The following is a 23,471-nucleotide window of genomic DNA, read 5'->3' as shown; positions in this document are numbered from 1 at the left end:
GTATTAAAAGGAAGGTGGAGACAAGATTTCGGTCTCAAAGTCGGTAGAGTCCGATTGGATAGAAGATAATGTTACAGGGTGACCGATGCAGAGATGTGTATTTAACCCGCTCAGCCTTGTTCAGACCAGTGAAGACTGCCTCCTGAGTCAGGTGAGTAAAACAGGAGCGGATGTGTTTTCTTTACAATATTGGGTCGTGCAATAAGAAGCAAAAATATAATTTAGATGAATAAAGTTAATAATTGCAAGCCACATTTATATTCTACATTCTATATTAGTCTTTGCATTTAGAGCATCAGATTGCAGAAGAGTTTTACCTGAAGACATATTTTTACATCTTACAATTGAATTTCGGTATTAGACACCTTTGTTAAATGTGTAGATGTGAAATGGAATTGATTCAGAGTTATTTTGTTCGAACTAACCGTTTTTTCTCAAAATGATCATTTCCTTTTCTTCATGATCACAGAGGTTCAAGATGATTTCTTCATCGTGTTTGGCGGGGGCACTCTTCTGTCTTGTGTTTCTCCCAGGTCTGCTCTGCTTCTTTTACTTCACAATGTCACAGCTTCACCTCTCAAAAACAATCAAAATCAACATCCACAAATGATTTTTCATCCTCTTTCAGGCCTGCTGGAGGCCAAATCTTTGCTGAATGTCATAAAGCAGGAACGTAAGTTAAAAAAGAACAATTTTCTGACCCTTTATGCAGCGGTGCTGTTTTTCCAACTGTTTTTGAGAGACTCAGCTTCATCTCCTCTTTTAACAGAGATGGTCCCTGTAGGCGATGTTAGCATTGATGCAGAGAAAGCAAATGATTTTCTGACTCACTCCAGACCAAAGCGCAATGCGGACCCCCGGTGGTACAGAGGAAACCCAGACTTCCAGGCTTACTACAAATACTACAGCAGCATCGGACACACTGAGGGGGTAAGAAACACTTTGGGCTTCCTGGGGTAGCCCAAATATTCACTGTCTGTATAGGCACCTCAGAATGTGTCACTATAGGTGTTCATCGTTTAAAAAAAAGCAGGAAGAAAAAAGATTTTTCATTTTGATCTCAGAGGGTCGGGATTTTGGGATTCAAATCACATCGCACCTCTCAGCTTAGTCGAGAAGTGCGATTACAACTGAGCTTTTTAATTTAGAAACACATGTAATCATGAAGGATTTCAGATTTTAAATGTTTCTCAGGGTTTCTTTCTTAACCAACCGAAGATTATAAATCTACTCAAGGCAGCTTTTCTTTTTTTTTGCAGTTTCATGCTACATAAATAAACCTGGGTTTGTCTTTCCTTTACTCTTTTTCCGCCTCTCAGCTCTATGAGATCGACAAGCTGCGGATGCTCTACCAGCAGATGAGGTACCTGGAGCACACCTATGGCCCTGATGCTTCCTATTTCCAGAGCAAACTGGGAGTGCCTATGATCATGTGTGACCCAGCCACAGACAAGAAGTGCAAAGTTGTCGCTCCTCCTCCTCCTCCTCCTCCACCGCCGATGAAAGGGGTCCCAAGACCCACGGAGCCTCCAGCTCTTCCTATTGCTCCAGCCATTTCACAGGCTGATGTGCTCTACCTGTGTAACCAAAAGGACCCCCTCTGCAAGCCTCACATTGTCTACATGCCCACAGGTGCAGTACCTGTGCTCTGTGACCCTCGGTACCACCCCCACTGCACTCCCCAGAAGGTTGCACCAGCTCCCGTGGCAGTGCCTCAACCACCTCCTCCTCCTAAGAAATCTGGCCCACCTCCACCTCCCCCAGTGTTTGTCAAGAAGTCTCCCCCAGCTCACATCCGCACCTTTAAGGGCATGGAGTACGATTGTGACCCCTACTGGGATCCCGACTGCCTGATTGAAAACCCACCCAGGCCCATCAAAGGAAAGGTTGTGGTCCCGCCACCCCCACCCCCTCCAGTGGTGGAGGAAGAAGAGGAGGAACATGTGGAGGAGCCAGCACCTCCTGCACCCATTGAGAAGAAAGTAACCTACTACCCTCACCCTTACTACTACCAGCACCCTCTACCCTACGACCCCAGGGATGATCTGTACGATCCAGCCCGCTTCCAGTACCCACGGCCTGCTGATGCTGCTGACGAGCCTGCAGAGGAGAGCCAGTGAAACATCCAGAGGGAACAAAACAGACTATGAAAACATCCAAGTTACACACTTTCACATCTTTTAAATGTAATGTCAATAAAACCAATGTCTTAGCGCATTTTTAGATGCAGTGTAATTACATCGATGACTCAATGTGTAACTGTCAGTATGTGAAAAAGCAATTTTCTTTTTGACAAGAATAAATTGTAACAAATCAGTTTTTCATCAGCGAGTAGCATTTCGAGTTGGAATATCCTTTTTGAAAGGTGCAAAGTAGCCTCAAAAGGAAAGCTTTGCTCCACCCATTGCCACATGGCAGGTAAATATCACTTGTGAAGTACCAGCATGCATGCTGGGAGGTCATTATGTCTGTTCTGCTGTACATTTAATAGCCAAATAAATGCTGACTCCTGTTATTTTCCATACACTCTGGAGCAATAAGTCACCCTGCAGTCTTTTTCCTGCCTCTCTGTCCAAAACCTATAAGGGCAATCAAACAGCAGGAACACAACTTCAGAAGGTGATCTGCAAACGTGCTGCTACTGCCAATAAACCTCCAGCTAGGCGAGCTCCACGTAGCAGACTTTCACGTGCTCATTTGAAAGTGCAGATCTGACTTTTTTTTTTTATGTGCTTCGTTGACAGAAAATTCAAAGTCTCATGGGGAAAAAAACGAAAAATCAGCAGATCATTTATTACATACAGGAACATGAAACAATAAAATAAACTGAGTAAAATAACAGAACGTTCATGTACAGTGGACTCATTGCTGTGCAGACCCGCCAAAGAGTTGAGTGACTTTGTACATAGCTTTTAATGATCGGTGCTTTTAGATACACTTGTGGTTGGAAATTTTTTAACTGCTCTGAAAAGCTACAGTTGGTTTAAGAACTGCTTTTTAGCAAATCAAAGTAGAAACAGACCAAAATAAAGAAAAAAAGGGACAGAACAGAGAATAATAAACTGCAGTGCTCATTTTGTTTCTCTGCTTTGCTCAAAAGAAGAGTCCTCTCATCCTCCGGCCGATGCCCTGTCTGTCGTACAGGACGTTGAACTTGTTGATGAACTGATTCATACTGTTGCAAGTCTTGGTGATAGTGCCTAAGTAGGCCATGAGGCCGACGTCATTACATTGCTGCAGGGTAAACAGAAGAACGGTGTCAGAGAGTTCTCACTTTTGCAACACAAGGAGCAGTAACATCATCACAACAATTTAATCATAAATGGGGGTTTTTCTTGCATGGAGGACTTTTTTGGTCAAATGTGGATTTTATTTAGTTTAACACATATTTCTGTTTAATAAACTGTAAGAAATAAGATAAGGCACAGACATCTGTCAGACAAACTTTACCTGGACAGATTGTGCTTACTGTTACCCACCAAAGGACCACTCTGAGCCACGATCATCCCTGCTTAATTATCCAAAACGTGTCTTAAACATCAACCATAAGTGCCTGTCTCTAAACTTGCAGTCCTTCCAAACATATTAAAGATTGATAACTGTTCAGCAGAAGCTATATTTATACTTTAATGTATTGATGTGCAATGCCTGTGTTAAACCTTATTCCTCTGTGGTTTGAAGCTCCACTATCAATCAAAAACCACATTAATGAAAACCACTGGGTGTCGTCCTCCTTTAATACAATAAACAGGGGCAGTGTGGTTTATGAGTTTTACAGTTACAAATGTATATCAAGGACATCAACAAACCCAGGATTTAGCTAAATTTGAATAACATCTGGTAAAAGACTTCAGTGTAATGGTGTTTGTTATTTTTATTTTTTTTATTGTGACTGAGACTTCTTATCTTATCTAACCGACTATCTTTTATTGCCGCTTTCATTTTATTATGTAGAATTCGATGTCGATGGCAGCAAAATGTGCAGCAAAAAGGGTGTTTTTAGCAGCTACACTGTGATAAAATGACATGTGAGCTTTGATTTTAGGATTGTGTTTGTCTTCAGTTTTTGGACCCAGTACTTGGGTACACTGCGAAAGATTTATGTAATGTGGGTAAAAGTAAACAAATAGAGACTGGAGTACACTGTGTAAAAGTGACTAAATAATCACCAGCTGGTACTGGCAAAAAATACATTCCACTGCTCCGTTAATTTCTTGTACACTGGCAGATTATTAAAAAAACAATGCAAAAATAACTCAAATGACTTCACTCGTCTTGCATAGAACTTATCAAACTGAAGATTGGTGACTTTTTGCAATACAGTTGCACTACTTAGGAGCTGCTTTTCATTTATTTTCTATCTCACCAAAAATGATCCATATGGTTTATGTGGCCAGTGCAGCAATGGGGTCAGTTTATAAACTGATGCATTTGTCTTTACATCTTTGCTTCCTAAAGCAAATGCTTGAAAAGTATTTTGAGCATTTTATGTCTTGATACGTAACGAAAATTTATTTGGCTCTAAACTCTGTCCACTGAAACACTGTAGTTCCATCTTTATAATTACATGTAAACACATCATATTTGAATGCACTGATCTCTGAGTCGCGGGCGTTTCCCTGCCTGTTAACTGTTACAATGGTGCTAAATATTAGCATATTTAAAACAAGTTAGATTATTCCTTTTCTCATTTTTCCAAGGATTTTGAAAAGATACCTGCCTTGGTCCAATTTTTGTGTGTGTGTGTGAAGGAGCAACAAAGATTACTTACATCATAGAAATCAGTTTTGAATTTTATGGTGCTGAGGACTGGCAGTCTGTGGCACAGGGCGTTTGCTTCTCGAAGGATCTCATGATTAAATGGCACCTCGCCTGTGAGAAACAAATAAACAACATGTTGAAAAATGTTAAGTTACTTTAATGCTGTCAAGAAACTGTCAAACAGAAGCTTGTAATTACAGAGGCATGTTTGAGGAGCCTCCTTTAAAAAAAATGAAGGAGAGGAAACATCTCATTTAAAAACATCTGCTTTTCAGATTTATTTTCACATTCTTCGCTCTCACTCCGTCATTAAACGACCCTCTCATCCTCTCACCTGCTTCCACGGCTTTGACGTACTCTAGAATGATCTTCACTCGGCTGTGGAGCATCTTTATCGCACTGTGCTGGGCTATAAGGTGTTCAGCAACTAACACAGAAGAAAGACACCAAACATCACAATTAAACTCTGATTCATTTTGATGGTGACCAATAAGGCGCAGGTCACAGGACAGCTGACTGATGGAGGAGACACCATGTGACACCATGCCCTAACTGACAATTTTTTACACCTCACTTAAAGACATTTTAATCATTCTTTTCTGGGTTTACTTGGTTGTACACAGTAAAAATTTCCCCCCAGTGTGAGGCAGTCAGTTTGGAGTTCTACTGTAAAACCCTGAGGGAGAAAATTCAGCTGAAACCATCTAATCTGTAGATCCTGCCACCATGCATCTGGCAGCCCAGGGGCTAGATTCACCTCTTTTTTGACTTTGCCCATTTCCTAATAACTAAAATTCAAATGCAAAAACATGACTTATACACTTGAGAAGCTCTAGCATGCATCACAGAGGCATGAGTGCAGAAAGACATAACTAGAGAGCAGCCAAAGTGAAATTGTGAAAGCTTCTTTTTAAAAAATCATACCTCGTATCACAAATCATTTGTATATTGTAGTTTTTTAAAGAAAACAAATTTTCGTAAAAAGTAGTCAAGTCTGCCTTTAACCTTTGACAATGGCGCCTCTCACCTAATCTAAGCCTTTAGAAACTCAACAAAGCTACAAAAGCCATTTCTTTGGGATTTGTGTTAAGCTGGAGAAAAGCACTGATTTACCACCTTTTGTGACATATTGTTAAATAAAGAATGCTTAATTAGCAACAATTCATGACTATGCTCAGTGTGTAGCTAGTAAGACAGTAGCACATGTACAAGTAATTCTTGAGGTAACAGCTTGTCTTGCCTGTTGAGTTTTCTCCAGTGCCGGTGGCCGTCATACGAGCTACATGATCAACGCCAATTCTCTCCGCTTCCTCTGTGGCCAGAGTGTACGTCAGCTCAGCAAATAACATGGTGGCCTGAGAAACAAACAAACAAAAACAATACATATCAGATAGAACTGAAATATCTGTGCCAATCAAGATTAGATCTGCACTAGATAAAAGTGGAAGTAAACTATACCTCGCCACTGATGATGTCAATGACAGATTCATAAACGCTAACAGGAAGCTGTGGGACAAAAGCACACTTTGTTTAGAGCAGATGTGTCTGTGTTTGTGCCACTGACATCGTTGCTGAAACAATGCAAATGAACTCACGTCCGTGTGTTTGGTCATTGGGTTGAGCTTCAGGAAAAGAGGGCTCTCAATGATCTCGCACACCTGCCAGGAAGTAGAGAAATGAGGGTAAGGCAAAAGCAAATGATCTGAAGTATCCGGCATCATTTATTTGTGTGTAGACTCTATAGCAGTATAAAGGCATGTTTTTAAGTACAACACAAGTGAAGCAGGTGTGTATGGGATTTTAAGATATTTAAAAGGTTAAAACTGATACATTTCGCTTCTGAAATATTCATGGCCACAGTACACGTGTCAAAACATCGACATCCTGCCACCTGTCAGTGGGCTTCAGTGTCTGCCTACCTGCTTGTGAATGTGGATATCTGACTGGTCTGGAGGACCACCTGTGGTGTACCAGCCCAGAAACTCCATGTCTTTGAAGACCTGTTTGACTGAGAGACCAGAGGACAATGTGAGGACAAAAATGATCTGATGACTTGACTTACTAATAAATAAATATCTGAGAGGGGCTTGGAGAACATAATCATCAATGAACGCTCTCATAGTTACATGAAAACTGAAGAGTTTTTTTTTTTTTTTTTTTTTGCTTTGCTCATGCTCCGCTTTATTCAAGGTTACAGCAGTTAACTAAAGCGAACTAAAACAATATAGTGAACTTACAAAACAAACTACAGGTTTAGGTCTTTGTCATTTTAATAAAACGTGATAAAAAACTAAATAAATAAAAACTCTGCTTTATGAGGCTTTTCTGCAAACTCTTACAGAGTCTGCACGACTGTGAGTCAACTGCCTTCATAAAGAGTTGGGTTTTTATTACAAGGCCTGTTCTGATTTTCTGGAAATTAACAGCAACTTAACTGACTTGAAAACAAAATTACAAAATCCAAAATAAGAGGCAGAGAATGAGAGTTTTGGTAGTTTTTATGTAATTTTGACCAAAAGACTTGTGTGTAAATCATTTACTTATGGCTCAACAACTGGATCCAATGCTGCCATCTCTTGGTCAAGTGTTAGAAACCTCCCTTCACATGTTTTACTCCTTGCACATCCAGACATATTAACAATGTATCGGTACTCTTTGGGAACTGAAACGCCAAAACTACAGAGTCCCATTCTGGCCTTCAAGACTTATCAATTGTTGTATTGTTTATTGTTCTTTGTGTGAGAAAGTCAGAACACAGATACAAAATGTCTCAATTTAATAAAGCAGGCAAGGACAAAACTAAAGTCTAGAAAAACACATCCAACAAGCTGATGTGTGAACTGATCTCCTGAATGATGATTATGCCGGTGTTACTAATTTTAGCACAACTCCAGCTACCGAACAACTGAGTCATCAAAGAAGATGCACACACAAATATGTGCATTATTGTCCTTAAGACTTGATGAAAACTTACACTGTTCCTCCTTGGTGTAGTAGTACTCCTTGTCAATGTGCACTTTGTCGTCTATGGTGTGAGACAGCAACTCAAAGGAGTTCATCACCTCAATGTTTCTACCCTCCTGTTTCCCAATCAGAGCTCCAATCACTGAGCAGAGAGACAAACACAACAGCATATGTTTATCTTTGACTTAGACTTTTATTCCAATGCACGTAAGCTCAAAATATATAAATATGTGATTGGATAATGTGTTGTTTTTTCACACATACCCTGCATTGGTCGGCCCTCCTGCGAGCGGATTCGTATCCAGTGATCGGATATGTTTAGGATAACCAGAGGGTGTAAGGCCACAGAAACACTCCCAGTGACCCCTGAGGCCATAACACTGGGGCTGGCTGCAGTCATACAAAGACACAAATAAGATTGGGATTAACAGTATGTCAATGACAATATCAAAAAGTCAAAAAACTTGTTAACTGGAAGCACTTTGTCAAATTCAAACAATTACTGGAAAGCCAGACAAAGGGATCATTCCATTTCAAATCACCATGGGTTTTCTGCTCAACCGTCTTAGAATTTTATGGTCCCAAGCTGTAAACTTTTACCTTCGTATGATATCAATGAAAATGTGTCGATGGACCACTTTTGAAAAGAATACATCTTGAAAAGTATTTGATATATGAAGCTAAAATTTCACAGCAATCAATATGTATCCAATCTGTGGACCATTGCCTTTTTAGGCAAATCTGAGATAGTTGTGCAAAAGGGCAACAGTGATTTGAGATTAAATGAACCAGGTACAAGTGGAAATACTTCTTCAAATCCAAATAATTACTGAAAAATTAGGAAAAAAAGGAACAGTGATCAACCAAAAGTGATTAATATGGTCCAATCACATTAACTGGAAAGTTAATGAACAATGGATCAGTCCTGTTTCGGTATACGTCTAATCAAACTGCATGTATATGTGAAACACAAGAAAATAAGCAGAGACACATCAATAGCCGTAAATCAGTATGAACCCAAAACAATCAATAACGTATAACCAATGCATAACAGACAAAATAATAAGAGAAATTATTTACACTCAGATTGTAGCTGATGACAATGACTTAGCTTCAGAGCCAAGCAACAGTGCATACAACGTTTTCTTTACATTCAAAATAAGTGACTGGATATATCCTTTTGGCATTAATCATCTGTTTAGTTTGGCACAAAAGATCAGTCTCATGATCGTTCCTAAAAAGTTGTATAGCATATGCAATCATAAAACGAGTTCCACAGTTTCCCAACAGGACACCTGAGCAGGTAGATCAGTCAGTGAGTGCCCAATGACACAGTTTATAAAATTAATAAAACGCGACTTTCTCGACTCTGAGTGGTCGCCCTATGCTCGCTACATACAGTCATTTTAATGTATGTGTAACTAATCACACAGATATAGGCCTGCATGTCGGTTCCTCTCATGTACAGCTAATGTTTACGTGGTTGGTGTTGCAGCACTGCCACAGCATTTTAATCAAACTACACATGATGTTAGATTTTACTTCGAATTTCTGATGCAAACTCCTGTGGCAGAGCAGAGGGAACTGCCTCAAACATCCACAGTGATGAATGTACTGACAGCTTCACAGAGCTGAGTACGTTAACCTGCTTATGTCAGCGAGCAAGCTCCTTACGACCCCTTAACACCACGGAGTCGTCACTTCCGCTCACTTATAACACACAAAAACAACATATACGGCAACCTGCACGCAGGTTTTGGTTGATGTGGACAGAAACGATGAGATGAGGGATAAATACTCGCCTGCCCCATCCACTTCCATTCCTCCACCATTGCTGGTCGCCATCTTGTCCGGTAATCCGCGCAGGCGCAGTGGACTGTTGATGCAAAGGACGTTAAGTGGCTCTTCGTGGGGCTCTTTTTTAAAACAAAACGTGCCGCATATTCACGGTCATAAACCTGACGGGTTTATAGAAACATAGGCTGTCTGGGTCGGGGAATGTTGTGTTGAGCTTAAAGTAGCTGATTTGATTTCTGCCCAGCGGCCGCTCGGTCACACAGTCAGTGGACCGGTGTTTCCGGGGGATTGCTGATTCGGGCGCAACCCGTGTGCGTCCGTGTACCATTCCGTGTGTGAGGTTTGAGAGTTTTGTTTACAAAATGGATGAATTCTGGGGCTGCAATCTGGACTACTTTCCCGAAAACATTTTAATCGATGTGTTGTCTTACCTGAACGTACGAGAGGTCGTCAGAGCCGGGAGGTAAGGGGATTTCAACTTTGCTCTCAAGGATTTACTAGTTATTCGTCGTTTAAAACAAAACTCAGGTTTTCGTTTGTTTTGTCTTTTGTTATGTGATTTGTGTATATGTTTATATATTTTAAATTGTGGTTTTAGAGTATGTAAGAGGTGGAAACGCCTTGTTAAAGACCAAAGACTGTGGAGAAATGTCGACCTGACTTCATGGAAAGGGGTAAGGATGTTGTTGCCAGTGTGGCTTCATAATTTTTCGTTTCTGCTGTTAATGCAGGCCAGCCATTTTTAGTAATCTAGTCTGTTACTTGGGGATAATAAAAGAAACAAACCCATAGCGATAACTTCTGCTTTTTTTTTTTCTTTTTTCTTTTTTATAAAGATGAAAGACTAAGAGCTGTTGACTCATGTTTTAATATATCCCCTCACATAAAATCAGCACTGGGTTTCATCTGTGTAATCAAATAAAGATACAACACCCGGATTTTCCTGTCTCAAAACGGGCCCACTTATACAGTTGTGCTGAGAAATTTATATGAATGAATGCCACAGGAATTTGGGTCTGTGTAGGTTCTCATGGTAATCCAAGGAGCTTGGAAATAAAAGGGACTGGACTGCTTTAAGTTTCTTGAAGACATTTCACCTCTCATTCGAGAAGCTTCTTCAGTTCTAAGACCAAACGACCGTCTTAAGGGACAACTCCCACTAGAGCTTAAATACCTGGGACTTTCCACCATTTGGTCTTAGAACTTAAGAAGCTTCTCGGGTGAGAGGTGAAATGTCTTCAAGAAACTTAAAGAAGTCCAGCCATTTTTCTTTCCAAGCTCTTTACATAGGAATTTGGGGCTTTTCATAATTTCTTTGAACTGTTCTTTGTCCAGGGTGGAATAATTGTACAGAACGCATCTTTAATGCCTTTAAAGAGGAAAAACTAGATGCACAAGTTTGAATCAAATATACACATACAACCCCAACTAATATTTAGTTAATATAAATATTGGTTGCAATTCAGTTAGATACTTTCGGTAGCCATCGACAAGCTTCTGGTGCAACAGTGGCTGCATATTTGACCACTGTTCTTTGCAGAATTGGTCGAGTTCATTTAAATTGGTTGGTTTCCTGGCACAGAGCCAGCTTTTAAACACAGTCTACAAATTTTCAGTACGATTGATGTTGAAGCTTTGGGAAAGCTATTTCAGGAGCTTAATATTAGCCTGCTTTAGTTTTGACATGTCTTTGTTTCAACAACCTAGCTGCTGATTTGAGTCTTAGGCCATCTATTGACAGTTTCTGAGCTGTTACTAGTTATTCTTAACAGCCGTCCACTAATATTTTCTCCTGGCGAGTATGTGTTTTTCTATTGTGTGTGTATTTTAGTTTCTTTGATAGTAAAGTAATTGCAGTGTCTTACGTTTTTTAAAGCCACCTGTGTGACTATGGTCAGATAGGTCTCTTGTTAATATGCTTCTGACCCTAAACCTATCAGTTTTCATTGCTTTAAAGGGATTTTAGTTTCTTTGATAGTAAATTTGTAAAGCATTTTGAAATGCTTTTGTGTGTAAAATATGCTCTAAAAATAAACTGTGAGCATCTTTTGATAACATATGGGTTGTGTGTTTGTGCAGTTATTGACAGTTATTGTTTCTCTCTCTCAACACACACATATTCATGGACTGTCCACTGTGTGTTAGGTGACATCCCGCATCCTTTGGGTCCTGCTGCGTCAGTACCTGGGTTGCGGACTAAGGTGCCTTCGCTTGCGTGGTTTGCTGCTGTCCGCACGTGGCGGAACCTTTCTCTCTGAGTCTTGGCTTAAAGCTTTGTCCACAAAATGCCCTCGACTGAGTAAACTCTATCTTCTGCATGCAGACCTGAGAAGCCTGCCCAGTTGCCAGATCCTACCTCCATCTTTGCAGGTGCTGGAGCTGCGGGGTTGCGAGCTGCCTCGTGGCTTCTTCAATCAGACCCTGCCTACTTCATCAGCTAGTCTCCAAGAAAGAGCAGAACCCACATCCAGTGTTGGTTCTCAACTGAAAGGAAGGAACCAGAAAGGAAAAGGGGCTGGCTCTCCTTCAGGGATTGGTATTGAGAGGTTAGTCCTTAACAATGTGCCCTCTTTTACAGACCAGCACCTGCAGGGTCTGACATCATGGGAGAGGCTCTGTCGTCTAGAGCTACGTGACACCTTTCGCGTAACAGCTAATGGGCTTAGAAGCTGTGCTGCCAAAGATGGTGTCTGTGGTGTAGAAGGGCTTTCCAGGCTCAAGTTTCTGGAAATAGGCATTACAGGGCGGCAGGGCTACCAGTTACATATGGCCTCCCTTGGCTTGGGGGCTGGCTGGCTTGGACTGGAGGAGCTAAGTCTTGGTGGAAAAGAGGTGGGTCCAGGTTTGCTCTGCGCCAGCCGCCTGAGAGACCTGAAACGTCTGCGCCTGTGGGACTGCACACTCAGCGAGCTACAGATAGCCCGGAGCTGCAGGATGCTCCGTGGACTTCGCCAGCTGGAGTTTGTGGACGTCAGGTTCCAGCCTCGTCAGAATCCACCAGCAGAGGAGGGGGAGGGTGGTGAGGAAGAAGAGCAGGACAGAGAAGAAGCTGAAGGTGCAGATGGCAGCAGCGATGAGAACAAGACTGCAGATATGAACGATCCTATTCCAGGTCTGCGTCGCACACTGGCTGTCCTGCTGCCATCCTGCACACTGGTGTTTACCAACTGCTCTGTTCAGAATAATGAAGATTGAATGAAGCTATATGCTGCTATATACAAGCAACCCACATGGGATTTTAAAAATAAAATAAAACAACAACAAAAAACAAAACGGTTACATAGACTTTCAGATCATGTTGACATAAGTAGAGCCGGATTCAGAATGCTTTGTCAACTTTTTCTGACAATGCCACAATAAGTCCATAAATAAATAAAAATAATTTTAAAAGTCTACTCACAATGATCCATGTTTATAGTATTTTTTTAGGCTTTTAGAATGAAGTAACAAAAAACCGAAAAGCTGTACACAGTAATGTATTCAAATGTATTAGGGGATTATTGAGCGATAAAATAAAAAAAAAATAGTATGTATGAAAATAAATGACTTCCTCAATATAATTACCTTTGAGGGCTTTAGAGGAGGATTGCAGGTTTCAGCAGTGCAAGAACAACAATAAATGTTTTGGCCCTTTATTTAGGTTTTTAGAGTATTATGTTCAAAATGTTACTCGTCTCGATTAAAGCTGACTTAGAAGTAGGAGATATATTGTGATATGGTGTTTTCTGAAAAATCTAATTGGTGACAGTTGCCTAAAACTTCCAATCTGAATTGTCTGTCGTTGACAAATCAGATTACTTCATCACATTGATGCAAACATCATGAAAAACATCTTTCTCATCAGTTTGAAAGGTTGCCTCATAAACTGAGGCTACTACATTATGAAAGTTAAGAAAAAACATCTGTCATCATAGACACAAATTATATTGTCTTAAGGGATATTTCATGATCTCCTACAATACTCAGTGTCTTTGAGGTAAGTCAGTGGGAAGTCTCTCCTTTTTAGTGCTTAGAAACGATATGAAATAAAATGCAGAACAGTTGCTGTTAGACTGTAAACAGATAAGCAGGTGTCAGCAACAAAGACAAACAAGTCATGATCCACCTGTTTCCTGTTCTTTACCACTTCTCAACAACATATACTGTCAGAGAACATATATTTTACTCTGTTTGGCTGGGTGATGCACAGGATATCGTTGGGCTTTGCATATGTGATTTGTAGAAACTGAGAACAAAAAAGAACCGCTCATCCTGAATGTGTGTATATTGTCTCAATTTTAGGAAAAAACATGTAAGATCTTTGTCATCACACCGAAGTGTGTTGCATTTAAAGCAACCATTCAATGAAGGTTCATCTTGTAAAGAACAAATTTTTCTGAATAAAGCTATTTTGATAAAGTAAACCCAGAATTTGTGCTTGAATACAAATACAGTATGTCAACTGCACCTTTAAAGATGACTGATCAGTTCGTCATGAAACTGCACGTCTCATTTTTCAAGGTCAAATGCTACATTTTGTCTGGTCTTCTCTTACGTAGGTTATTTCTTGTTAGCTTAAGCTTCAGAAAATTGTCATGGATCATTTCTCTTGTTTTGAGTGTTGGAGTGGCCAGTAACGGTTTTTGGAAAGCGGAAAAACAAGAATTTAAATGAGTAAGTATTAATCCTACACAAGTAGCTTAACGGTACACAAACCGTATAATCAAAATTAAAAGCATCTTAATTAAAAGTAATTATGGGATTAAAAGTTTGGATTCATGAATTTATATATGATATACAGTATATTTTGCAGCTGGAAATCATTTTATTATTTATATGCTACATAACAAATAATTTAACACCTACATACTGTTGAGTTCAAATTTGTCCAGTGTGAACATTTCAGATTGAAAGTGACCCGAAATACACATAGATTACAATAGTTAAAAATGTTATACTGTTGTAAGGGTGCTATGAATTTTTGTACATTACGGCTGTTACTGATCAAATTTGAGCCGCAGCTATTTGGATACATTTTAGATCCACCATAGGTCAAATCAAGGAAGACAGTGGTTTTAGAGACTCTTAAACTGTAAACATGTACATGCCATGTCTGTGTGTATCTCCTTCTAGGATAGTGGTCACAAGAGCTTTCTGTATTCTCACCACATTTGCTCAGGTTCCTGCAGAGACAGGCAACTGCTGTAGCATGTGGGAATCTTCCAACAGTGAATTAGTAAAACAGCATAGATGTGGTCATATATGGTGCACCTGTTTTACCCATTTCAGAACAGGTGAGTGGGAACCACATTCAAGTCCTGCATACAAAGTTTCCTACCACTGCCCTGAATGTACTAACTAGTTGCAATTAGCTTTTTATGTGCTCCAAGTGTTGATTATTGTTGAAGTAATGTTGCTAATTATATATAGTAGTTATGAGGAATTTTATGCTATAGCAGTGAGGACAATATTAAACAACTGAAATTTCTTGCCATTTTCACTTTCAGTAAATTAATAAATATAGCTATAAATCAAAATAGCTTTTATGGCTATTGTGTTACTGTGTGATGATTTTCTGCAAAATAAGTGTTGTAAATTTGAAAATACACTTCCCATACTCTTTATTAAGGACTAATCAACGATTTATTATCATTGTCAGGTAAGCTATTTATACATTTTAATTAGATCATTGATTTTAAAAAAAATGGTCAAAATGTATGGAGTTATTTACGAGGGAATTTTTGGGCAAATATAGACTAGAACCATACTGTGAAGGGATTGATTGATATACCTTTATTAGTCCCACAAGGAGAAATTAAATATTCATATTAAGTATGTAAGAATGAAGTAATAAGTATAAAGTAAATGAAGTATAAAGTAAAATATTTGCATTTGTGAAGTAAGATTTGAAAGTAGCATAACATAGAAATGAAGTAAAATACATTCAAACCGTACCAGGTGTGTTAGGTACTGTTGGTTTTCTGTCACGTGCTTGAATTTTGTAGATTTTAGCCAATGAAAATTTGAGGCTTTATGGACGCGGACAAAGGATATAAATGCTTTATACAGCCTACATACATCACATACCATGGACGTTACTCCTGCTTTTTAAAAATAATGTACAGCATGTGGGCGGGACCACAGCCAGCGCTCACCAATGACACGCTGCCCCTTGCAGCGCTTTTGTCCAATGACTGTTCTGTAAGTGTGCGAAGCTCACCAATCACGTTCGTGAAGATTAGCTTTTTGAAAACGCTGGCGGCCGAGGAAGTTCTAGGTTACAAGATTGGGGTTTTCACGCTGTAAAGTTAATACTGTTTTTCCTTCACTACGATGCAGGTAATTTGATATTTATACATTTATATCGAAGCGTTACCGAGTAACAGTTGATAACAATTTAAACTCCCTATATAATGTTTACGTAGACGTAAATTTTAGCTTAATTTAGCTAACCTTGTGCTCGCAAGCTATCTTAGCAGACTAACGTTTAACGTTAACTCGAGGTAAAAAGATCACACGTAGTATATTCTTTGAACGAGGCAGTGTTTTCCACTTAAAGTTAAGTTAATGTTTTCCTTAAAGTTGATCAGCACAGTGACTTGTACTGCAATCGTTTGAACGCTGACTTTAATTAACAGAGGCCTGGTAAACCTTGTTCTTTGTTTAACGTTTAATTTAAATGTTTAACTCGTTGATCTTCAATCCAGTAAGTGTAATTTATGAACTGTATATAAAGCATTGAACCAGCATATCTAAGGTCAGTGTGGCGATCAAGTCATGATAAAACAAGGCGTCTTTACCTCTCAAACCGGGTAAAGAGTTGTGGTGGGTAATTCAGCCACCCACAGACAGTGTTTCGTTCTCTACTTTGTATATGATAAGGAAAACCAGCTGAAGTCAAATTTATTACTGTCTCTGGCACTAGAAAATGCTTTAGGTGTATGCACAGTTTAAAAAAAACGAGAGGGGGTGAAATATAGAAATAATCTAACCATCAGTTAGGTCACAGTAATAGCCATCTGTGCTCTCCATTATATTTCTTTATTTTACACATTAAGTAATAACTTGAAGTGGAGGGTGGCTCTCCAACTTTAGGAACGTGTGTTATTTTGGGATAAAACAGGAAGTGACAGTGATTGTAGAGGTGGCCCTTCCAGTAAGTAAAAGCATACAAATTCTGTATCGTTTCTAGAAAGATTAATTGGGGACCTGAAACTAGTTAAGATGCTGTTGCATTAAGTGAAGAGAGCTGTTAAATAAAGATCTCCAAGAAATACTGATGAACTGAAACAGTTTGGTAAGGAGAAATACTCCAGCATTCATGTTTGTCAATGTGCATGCATCATAAGGTATACATGAAGAAAGTTTCTACAATTTACATAAATAAGTTCACTTACTTTTTTCACCAGACTAAAGCTCGGTGTGTGTGCGCGCGCAAAGAAATGAAAAGAACACCTGGTTGTGTTTAATGATTGAAATCAGAATGTGTTTATAATTATGACTTGGATGAACTTCAGACCATATTTTATAAGTAATCTATTCAGACATTGAGTTAATTCCAAACTCTTGGTTAAAGTCACCATTAATGATAAACAGGGATGCACTGAGCCTTGACACAACACCCTACGTTATGAGTTACAAAGTGTGCCTTAATCTCTTGCTTGCTTTCCTTTGTTGGTTGTCTAAAATAAGTATAAAGCTAAAAACAAGGGGCACAAAATAGCTCAAATGTACTGTGTGTTTAGTGAGTTTTCTTTCTTTCTTTACAGAATAAAGAAAATTACGAGCCCAGAGGTCTTCAAAGACCAGTAAGTAGTGAAAATTGTAAAAGATTATGTTTCTTGACCCATTACTGTTAACTGTGCTTAAACCTAGCAAGCATATCTGATTCAGATTGGACTGAGGTGTTATTAAAATACTGAAAGTCACTTTGAGCAAATCAAATATATGTAGGTAAAATTTTGTAGTAATATTAATACGTGAGTGATTTAGCCATAGTGGAATGAATAAATCACTTATGGCTGTGTTTTTATGTTTGCTCTTGATGTCAGTTTGCCACACCGAACCTGTCAGGCCCTCAACGAGTTGTGGTGAAGCAGCGACCAGACACAATGAAAAATACTGTCATGGGTAAGTCTTTCTTCCTTACATGCAGATGCTGATGAGACCAAGGTTATTGTAGTTAACTAAACTAAAACTGGATGTTGGGGGGAAAATTGATCAAAATAGAAATGAAAACTAAAGTTTAAAAAAAATCCATATACCTGGAAAACTACATTTAGAAAAACAAAATTAAAAGACAGAAAATTAAGAAGTAAACTGAAGTGTTTATATCCAGTTTGGAAACTGACTGAAATTGAATTTGAAACAAAGTAAAAATGACATTTAAAAACTAATCACAATACACAAACCTATGATAACTGATTGAGACCCCTCAGGAAATTTTTAATTGCTAAGTTTTAATTGTGGTGTTATTTTTAGGTCCTGCGAGAGAATGCATTGGCTCATCCTCCAGCTCAGCTTCAAAGTAAGTGTACTACCTAAGGCTAGTTCTATATTCCTAATATGTTGCCTTTGTCCTGAATATTTAAAAGACCTTTTATTTGTTTTTATTTCAGGAAAATTTCCATTGATGACTTTGACATTGGTCGGCCACTTGGAAAGGGAAAGTTTGGAAATGTCTATCTTGCGAGAGTGAAGAAACCCCAAGCAATTGTGGCGCTGAAGGTGTTGTTCAAGTCTCAGATGGAGAAAGAAGGTGTGGAGCATCAACTCAGGAGAGAGATCGAGATTCAGGCCCATCTCAAGTTAGTATCCTGCTTCTTTGTTTTTTTTGGCTCTACTCCCTTTTATGTCATCTTAAGCACACTGAGTTTACAAACACAAGTTTAATTTGTCACACAAGATGTGTTCAAATAAGACGTGTGGTGATACATTCATTGAAATGTACAAAATAACCTTTTGTAGGACTGTCTCATTTTTAGGGCAATTATAACAACCGTCCTATAATTCACACACATTTGGCAGGCTATGTGCTACCCTCCGCTGTCTGTTACAGGGGCATTCAAATGGTCAGAAGAATGCCAAGTTAAAGCTGAGAGCTTTGTACTTCTATATCTAAACATTTCAATAATTTGTGTAATTTTAAAAAAATCTTTAACTGTGCCATTGCTATACACTGAGAAATGTAGTTAATGTCTGGGCTATTAACCAATGATTTACATGTATAATGCCTCTGGGGACAAGATACAAAGAAATGGTGTGTTCTCAGTGGTTTATTTGTCTCTTATAGATTAGGCTGATATTGTATAAATGCATACTGTATAATGCCTGCTTATATTTGGTGCATTTAGCATGCTGATTTAAATCTCTTCTGCTTCATTTCCTTAGGCATCCAAACATCCTGCGCTTCTACAATTACTTCCATGACCGTAAGAGGGTGTTTTTAGTGCTTGAGTACGCCCCACGTGGTGAAATGTACAAAGAGCTTCAGAGATGTGGCAGATTTGATGATCGGCGTACTGCCACGGTAAGAACTCAACCAGAATTGTAGGTGACAAAAAATGCTATACTCTGAACTGCATAAACAGTAAAGTTATAACCTAATGCCAACTTCTTTAAAATTCCAGTACATGGAGGAGATATCTGATGCACTAATGTATTGCCATGAGAAGAAAGTAATTCATCGTGACATCAAGCCTGAGAATCTTCTTCTCGGTTATCGTGGAGAGCTGAAAATTGCTGATTTTGGTTGGTCAGTCCATGCACCTTCTCTAAGGTAAGGAACTGCACTGTCACTACTTTACTCTCTTTAAGATGCCTGTTCACCCTTCCCTGCTTACATCTTTTAAACCTTCCCAGACGTCGCACAATGTGCGGAACACTGGACTACCTTCCTCCTGAGATGATTGAGGGACACACCCATAGTGAGAAGGTGGACTTGTGGTGCATTGGCGTCCTCTGCTACGAGTGTTTAGTCGGCAACCCACCGTTTGAAACAGCAAGCCACTCAGAAACGTACAAAAGGATTATGAAGGTTGGTGTTTCTCTGCATGTGTAATGCACTTGGTCAGTCAAATCTCATGATTAAGTTACAAGTTTCAAAGAGAAGAAGCTGATTTTACTGTAGTGAGAGGAGCCATTTAGGTATCAGTCTAGTTGAGTACTTGTTTCCCTTTAGCTCTTACTTTATACAAAAAAAACCTACCAGAAGGATACAGCTAAATTCTTGTAGGTTTTTCATTATTTCTTCTGGGAATGTAATGTAGTACACAAGATAATTTACCTTCTGTAGCATTATGCATACCAGATTTAGTACACTCATTTTGAGTTTTAGCTCAGATTAAAGTGTTACGCTGAGCTGACTTTCTTGACTCTCTCAATTTTCCCAGATCTTAACAATTATTCTGAACAAAATACATCACAAGCAAAGGTTTAATTTAAGCTCAGCTTGTTTTAAACTTATGCATTTTCTAAAACGTGCATAAGAACAGTATCTGACTGGCATATGTGGATGACTCTGAAGGGCACAAGATTTGACTGCTCATTCCTTTCACAAGTTTTAGAAAATGCATAAAAATACTTTTATCTATGTTTAATTACCTGGTTATAAATTCTTAAAATGACACATCTTGCATCTTTTTCTTTTTCCTAACTTGATTGGATCATTACATCTCATGTATCAGGAAATGATTATCAAACTAGACTGTACCTAGCAGTTTGTGAGTCAGCTAATACTTTTAAGAATCCTAGTGTTCCCCTTTGCTGATAAATGCATGAATCAAATCTTTCCATTTGCAGGTGGACTTGAAGTTCCCTAAAGTTGTCTCTGATGGCGCCCGAGACTTGATCTCTAAGCTGCTTCGCCACAACCCCATCGATCGCCTCCCACTACAGAGTGTCATCGACCACCAGTGGGTGCGTGCCAACTCTCACAGGCTCTTGCCTCCAACCTGCCCTGTCAAGAAATCCTGAGCCTGCTCACCTTCCTATGATGGCTCTTTTTCCTTCCGCAAGAGACTGTGGCCCAGTATTTTTTGGTTTCACTGCTATGGGCTTCAAACTGCCATTATACTGGCATTTTTATACATAAAAAGGGTTCAGAGTATTATGTCATGCATGACAAAGATGAACAGCAAATCCTGAGAACCTGGATATGGAGAGAATCTTTCACTTCTTTTGCTTTAAAATTACTTTGGTTAATCAGTTTTTGCTGTTTGTCTATTCACGCATACCCTTTTTTTTTTGTCTTCTTCTTGTTTTTTTTAATGTACAGTTCTATGTATAGTGCCTTCTCTAGAAGTGTGTTTTGTTTTTGTCTTTTTAATTGTGATTTCTTTACTCTTTAAAATGGACACAGCTTTGTTTTGGATTGCTGCCTCAGATGGTGTTGACACCAAAATACTACTGTTAGACTGCCTCATTTATATTCTTGAATAGTTTATGCCGAGGAGTTTGGGGCTTACGCAGGAAAGGATGTTTTAATTTCCTTCGAGATGTACTTTAACTTTCTAATAAATGTTGTAAAAGGATTTGTTTTCATCAAATGAGTAATTGATCACAGAGTTTATAACTGGCTGCTTGGCAAACCTGGGTAGTGTAGTGCAACTATAAGTCCTACCTTTGCTAAGGGTTATGTTAAGTTGCCTATTCAACATTTTTTTTTAAACATATTGATTTGTAGTGACAGACTTCTATCAAGTAAGGGTAAGTAAGTTGTTTGTTTTTTTTTTAAACCACAAGAGCAAAAGTGTATATATACACCCTCTAATATTTGGTTAAAGGTGCACCCTGAAAAGAGGCTATTGGTAGTTATCATCAAGCTTCTGGCATAATTCTGGCTGGATATTTGACCAGTCTTGGCAGGATTATGAGCAAAGTTCATTTAAATTTGTTGGTTTCCTGGTATAGACCTGTTTTGTTTTTGTTGTTTGTTTGTTTGTTTGTTTTAAAAGCGTAATCCACAAATTTTCAATAGGGTTGAGGTGGGGAAGGCTATTCCAGGAGCTTCAAGGTGGCTTGTTTTATATGTTCAAACCCAGCTTTGATATGTGTTTGGGATCACTGTTCTGTTACAACACTTAATCGTGTCCAAGATTCAACTTCACTGGGAAGTTTACAGTTCATGGCAGGGTAGCTGACCCTTGATGCAACACACTGAAAATGTTGGGACAGAGGGAACTTTACCACTGGGTCACATCACATTTTCTTTTAATTAAACACTTTAATCTTTCTGGAACTGAAGAAATTTTTGCAATTTTACACACAGAAACTTTGCAATTCCTGCTGTAAGTAAGTAACAGCCTGTGGTCGGCTGTCTGATTTTCTGTCATGATGCACCAGACAATATCAGTGGGAGACAGCTCTGGACTGCAGGCAGGCCAGTCAAGCACACAGACTGTGTTTATGAAGTCAGGCTGATATTGTTCTCCTGAAATACACATGGAGTTCCTGGGAAGAGATTATATGTTAATGGAAACATCTGTCCCTCAAAGTCCTATGCAAGAGTCTGCATCAATTATGCCTTCAAGCCCCCATGCCATGGGCAGTGTTGCACATCCATACCATCCAAGCTTTCTTTTTCATCTTTGGAATGTAGAATTTGATGCTAATTCTCCCCCCCCCCCAAAAAAAAAGCTCCAACGTGGAGTTATTTGACCACAAAACAAATTTTCCATTATCACTCATTCCATCTCAGATGAGCTTGATATAGCAGCAGATTGTGTTCAGTGACAATGATTTTCTGAAGTACTCCTGAGCCCACTTGGCTATGTCAGTCAGAGTAGCATGATGATTTTGAATGCAATACCTTCTGAGGTTTTGAAAATCACACACATTCAGCAGGAGTTTCCTCCCTTGGCCTTTACGCCCAGTGATTTCTCAGGTCTCCCTCACAATGTTGTCATGCACTAAGAAACATTGTTTTTATACTGAAAGATTATTTATTGATTTATTTTCTCACAACATCACAGTGGTGAACCACAACCCATCTTTGCTTGTAAAGACGGAACTTCTGGTGCATACCCCTTTAATATGCAATCTTGATACCCATACCTGTTTTAAATTAACCTGCTAATTGAGAATGTTACAGTTATGTTACAGAATGTTACTTGTTACTACGTTTAAAGGGTTATTTTGCCTCTGTCCCAGCTCTTTTGGAATGTTTTGCAGGCATCAACTTATGTTTAAAAAATGAAGTTAGTTGGAGAAAACACTTAACATATCTGATTTGTCCTTTTTCCTGTAAAATGTTCAAGTGCATTACCAAATTGCAGAAGACTCATTGGACAGTTAAACTGCATGCACTAATATGCCACAGACGTCTGAATAAGAAGAAGGAAACGGCAGAAGAAAAAATGGTTGATTTCAGTAGTATTGTAGCAGGTATATACTGATTTCAAAATCTGAGTTCACACGGTAGCGTGGCCGAGCGGTCTAAGGCGCTGGATTAAGGCTCCAGTCTCTTCGGGGGCGTGGGTTCGAATCCCACCGCTGCCAGTACTTTTACTTTCACACAATTCTCTCACTTCGAAAGCTCAGTCCGCAATAACAGCTGGACTTTTATTTTTTTCTCTCTCTCTCGTGTGTCAAATTTTGTAAGATGAGCGCTCTAACTTAAACTGCAATTGTTAATTGAAAGTAACACAAAATAATCTCACTGATAGTTAACCGTTACCGCAGAAATTATTGTGTTTGGGAACCATCACTTTCGTTGCTATATTTGTCTCTCGGAATCACAAATTACACACATTACCTGCAAAACGCCAGGGTTTGAATACACCTTGCAGTTTCAAACCGCTAGAGAGTGCCACACAAAGTGTTTAGTACACCTAGTTATATCGGCAGATGCACAAAACATGACAGATAACAGTTAGCTCAATACATTTCAGTAGCTGTATGCCCCTCTAAATATTACAAGGTTCATGAAAAACTGAGAAACTGTAGCAAACGGAGGCCTTTAGATTTTAAAA

General features: G+C 39.0%; 3 protein-coding genes and 1 non-coding gene across 6 annotated transcripts; 3 read left to right on the top strand and 1 right to left on the bottom strand.

Annotated features, from left to right (window-relative positions):
• The first annotated feature begins 48 nt into the window (after nucleotides 1–48).
• and3 (actinodin3) lies at nucleotides 49–2,331 on the top strand. Its single transcript, XM_039620550.1, has 5 exons — nucleotides 49–151; nucleotides 470–533; nucleotides 629–673; nucleotides 770–930; nucleotides 1,320–2,331. Exons 1-5 carry the CDS (start codon nucleotides 86–88, stop codon nucleotides 2,118–2,120), a joined length of 1,137 nt encoding a protein of 378 aa, XP_039476484.1. The 5' UTR covers nucleotides 49–85; the 3' UTR covers nucleotides 2,121–2,331.
• A 443-nt stretch (nucleotides 2,332–2,774) lies between these two features.
• On the bottom strand, nucleotides 2,775–9,654 carry cops6 (COP9 signalosome subunit 6). Its single transcript, XM_031741493.2, has 10 exons — nucleotides 9,528–9,654; nucleotides 7,990–8,115; nucleotides 7,736–7,867; nucleotides 6,681–6,769; nucleotides 6,357–6,419; nucleotides 6,220–6,267; nucleotides 6,002–6,116; nucleotides 5,096–5,188; nucleotides 4,772–4,872; nucleotides 2,775–3,234 (listed from the first exon to the last, which is right to left on the bottom strand). The coding sequence occupies exons 1-10, from the start codon at nucleotides 9,568–9,570 to the stop codon at nucleotides 3,094–3,096; spliced, it is 951 nt and encodes a 316-aa protein (XP_031597353.1). The 5' UTR covers nucleotides 9,571–9,654; the 3' UTR covers nucleotides 2,775–3,093.
• A 198-nt stretch (nucleotides 9,655–9,852) lies between these two features.
• aurkb (aurora kinase B) lies at nucleotides 9,853–21,032 on the top strand. Of its 3 annotated transcripts, XM_039620542.1 has the most exons (10): nucleotides 15,695–15,840; nucleotides 16,694–16,798; nucleotides 17,271–17,309; nucleotides 17,553–17,631; nucleotides 17,983–18,028; nucleotides 18,120–18,308; nucleotides 18,892–19,030; nucleotides 19,131–19,279; nucleotides 19,363–19,537; nucleotides 20,302–21,032. In XM_039620542.1, exons 4-10 carry the CDS (start codon nucleotides 17,613–17,615, stop codon nucleotides 20,473–20,475), a joined length of 891 nt encoding a protein of 296 aa, XP_039476476.1. In that variant the 5' UTR covers nucleotides 15,695–15,840; nucleotides 16,694–16,798; nucleotides 17,271–17,309; nucleotides 17,553–17,612; the 3' UTR covers nucleotides 20,476–21,032. The 3 variants fall into 3 exon arrangements, 2 of the variants coding, with proteins under 2 accessions (XP_031597343.1, XP_039476476.1); XM_031741483.2 differs by lacking the exon at nucleotides 16,694–16,798 and having other exon boundaries at nucleotides 15,687–15,840; XR_005615057.1 differs by lacking the exons at nucleotides 17,271–17,309; nucleotides 17,553–17,631; nucleotides 17,983–18,028; ... (3 more) ...; nucleotides 19,363–19,537; nucleotides 20,302–21,032 and adding exons at nucleotides 9,853–9,985; nucleotides 10,121–10,196 and having other exon boundaries at nucleotides 11,668–15,840.
• A 1,884-nt stretch (nucleotides 21,033–22,916) lies between these two features.
• Nucleotides 22,917–22,998, top strand: trnal-aag. Its single transcript has one exon. It is a non-coding gene; the product is annotated as a tRNA-Leu (tRNA).
• The last annotated feature ends 473 nt before the right edge of the window (nucleotides 22,999–23,471 follow it).

The sequence above is a fragment of the Oreochromis aureus genome, linkage group 2 (genome assembly GCF_013358895.1).
Source record: "Oreochromis aureus strain Israel breed Guangdong linkage group 2, ZZ_aureus, whole genome shotgun sequence".
In the NCBI taxonomy this organism is placed as follows: Eukaryota; Metazoa; Chordata; class Actinopteri; order Cichliformes; family Cichlidae; genus Oreochromis; species Oreochromis aureus.
This window is presented reverse-complemented; position numbering and strand designations above follow the sequence as displayed.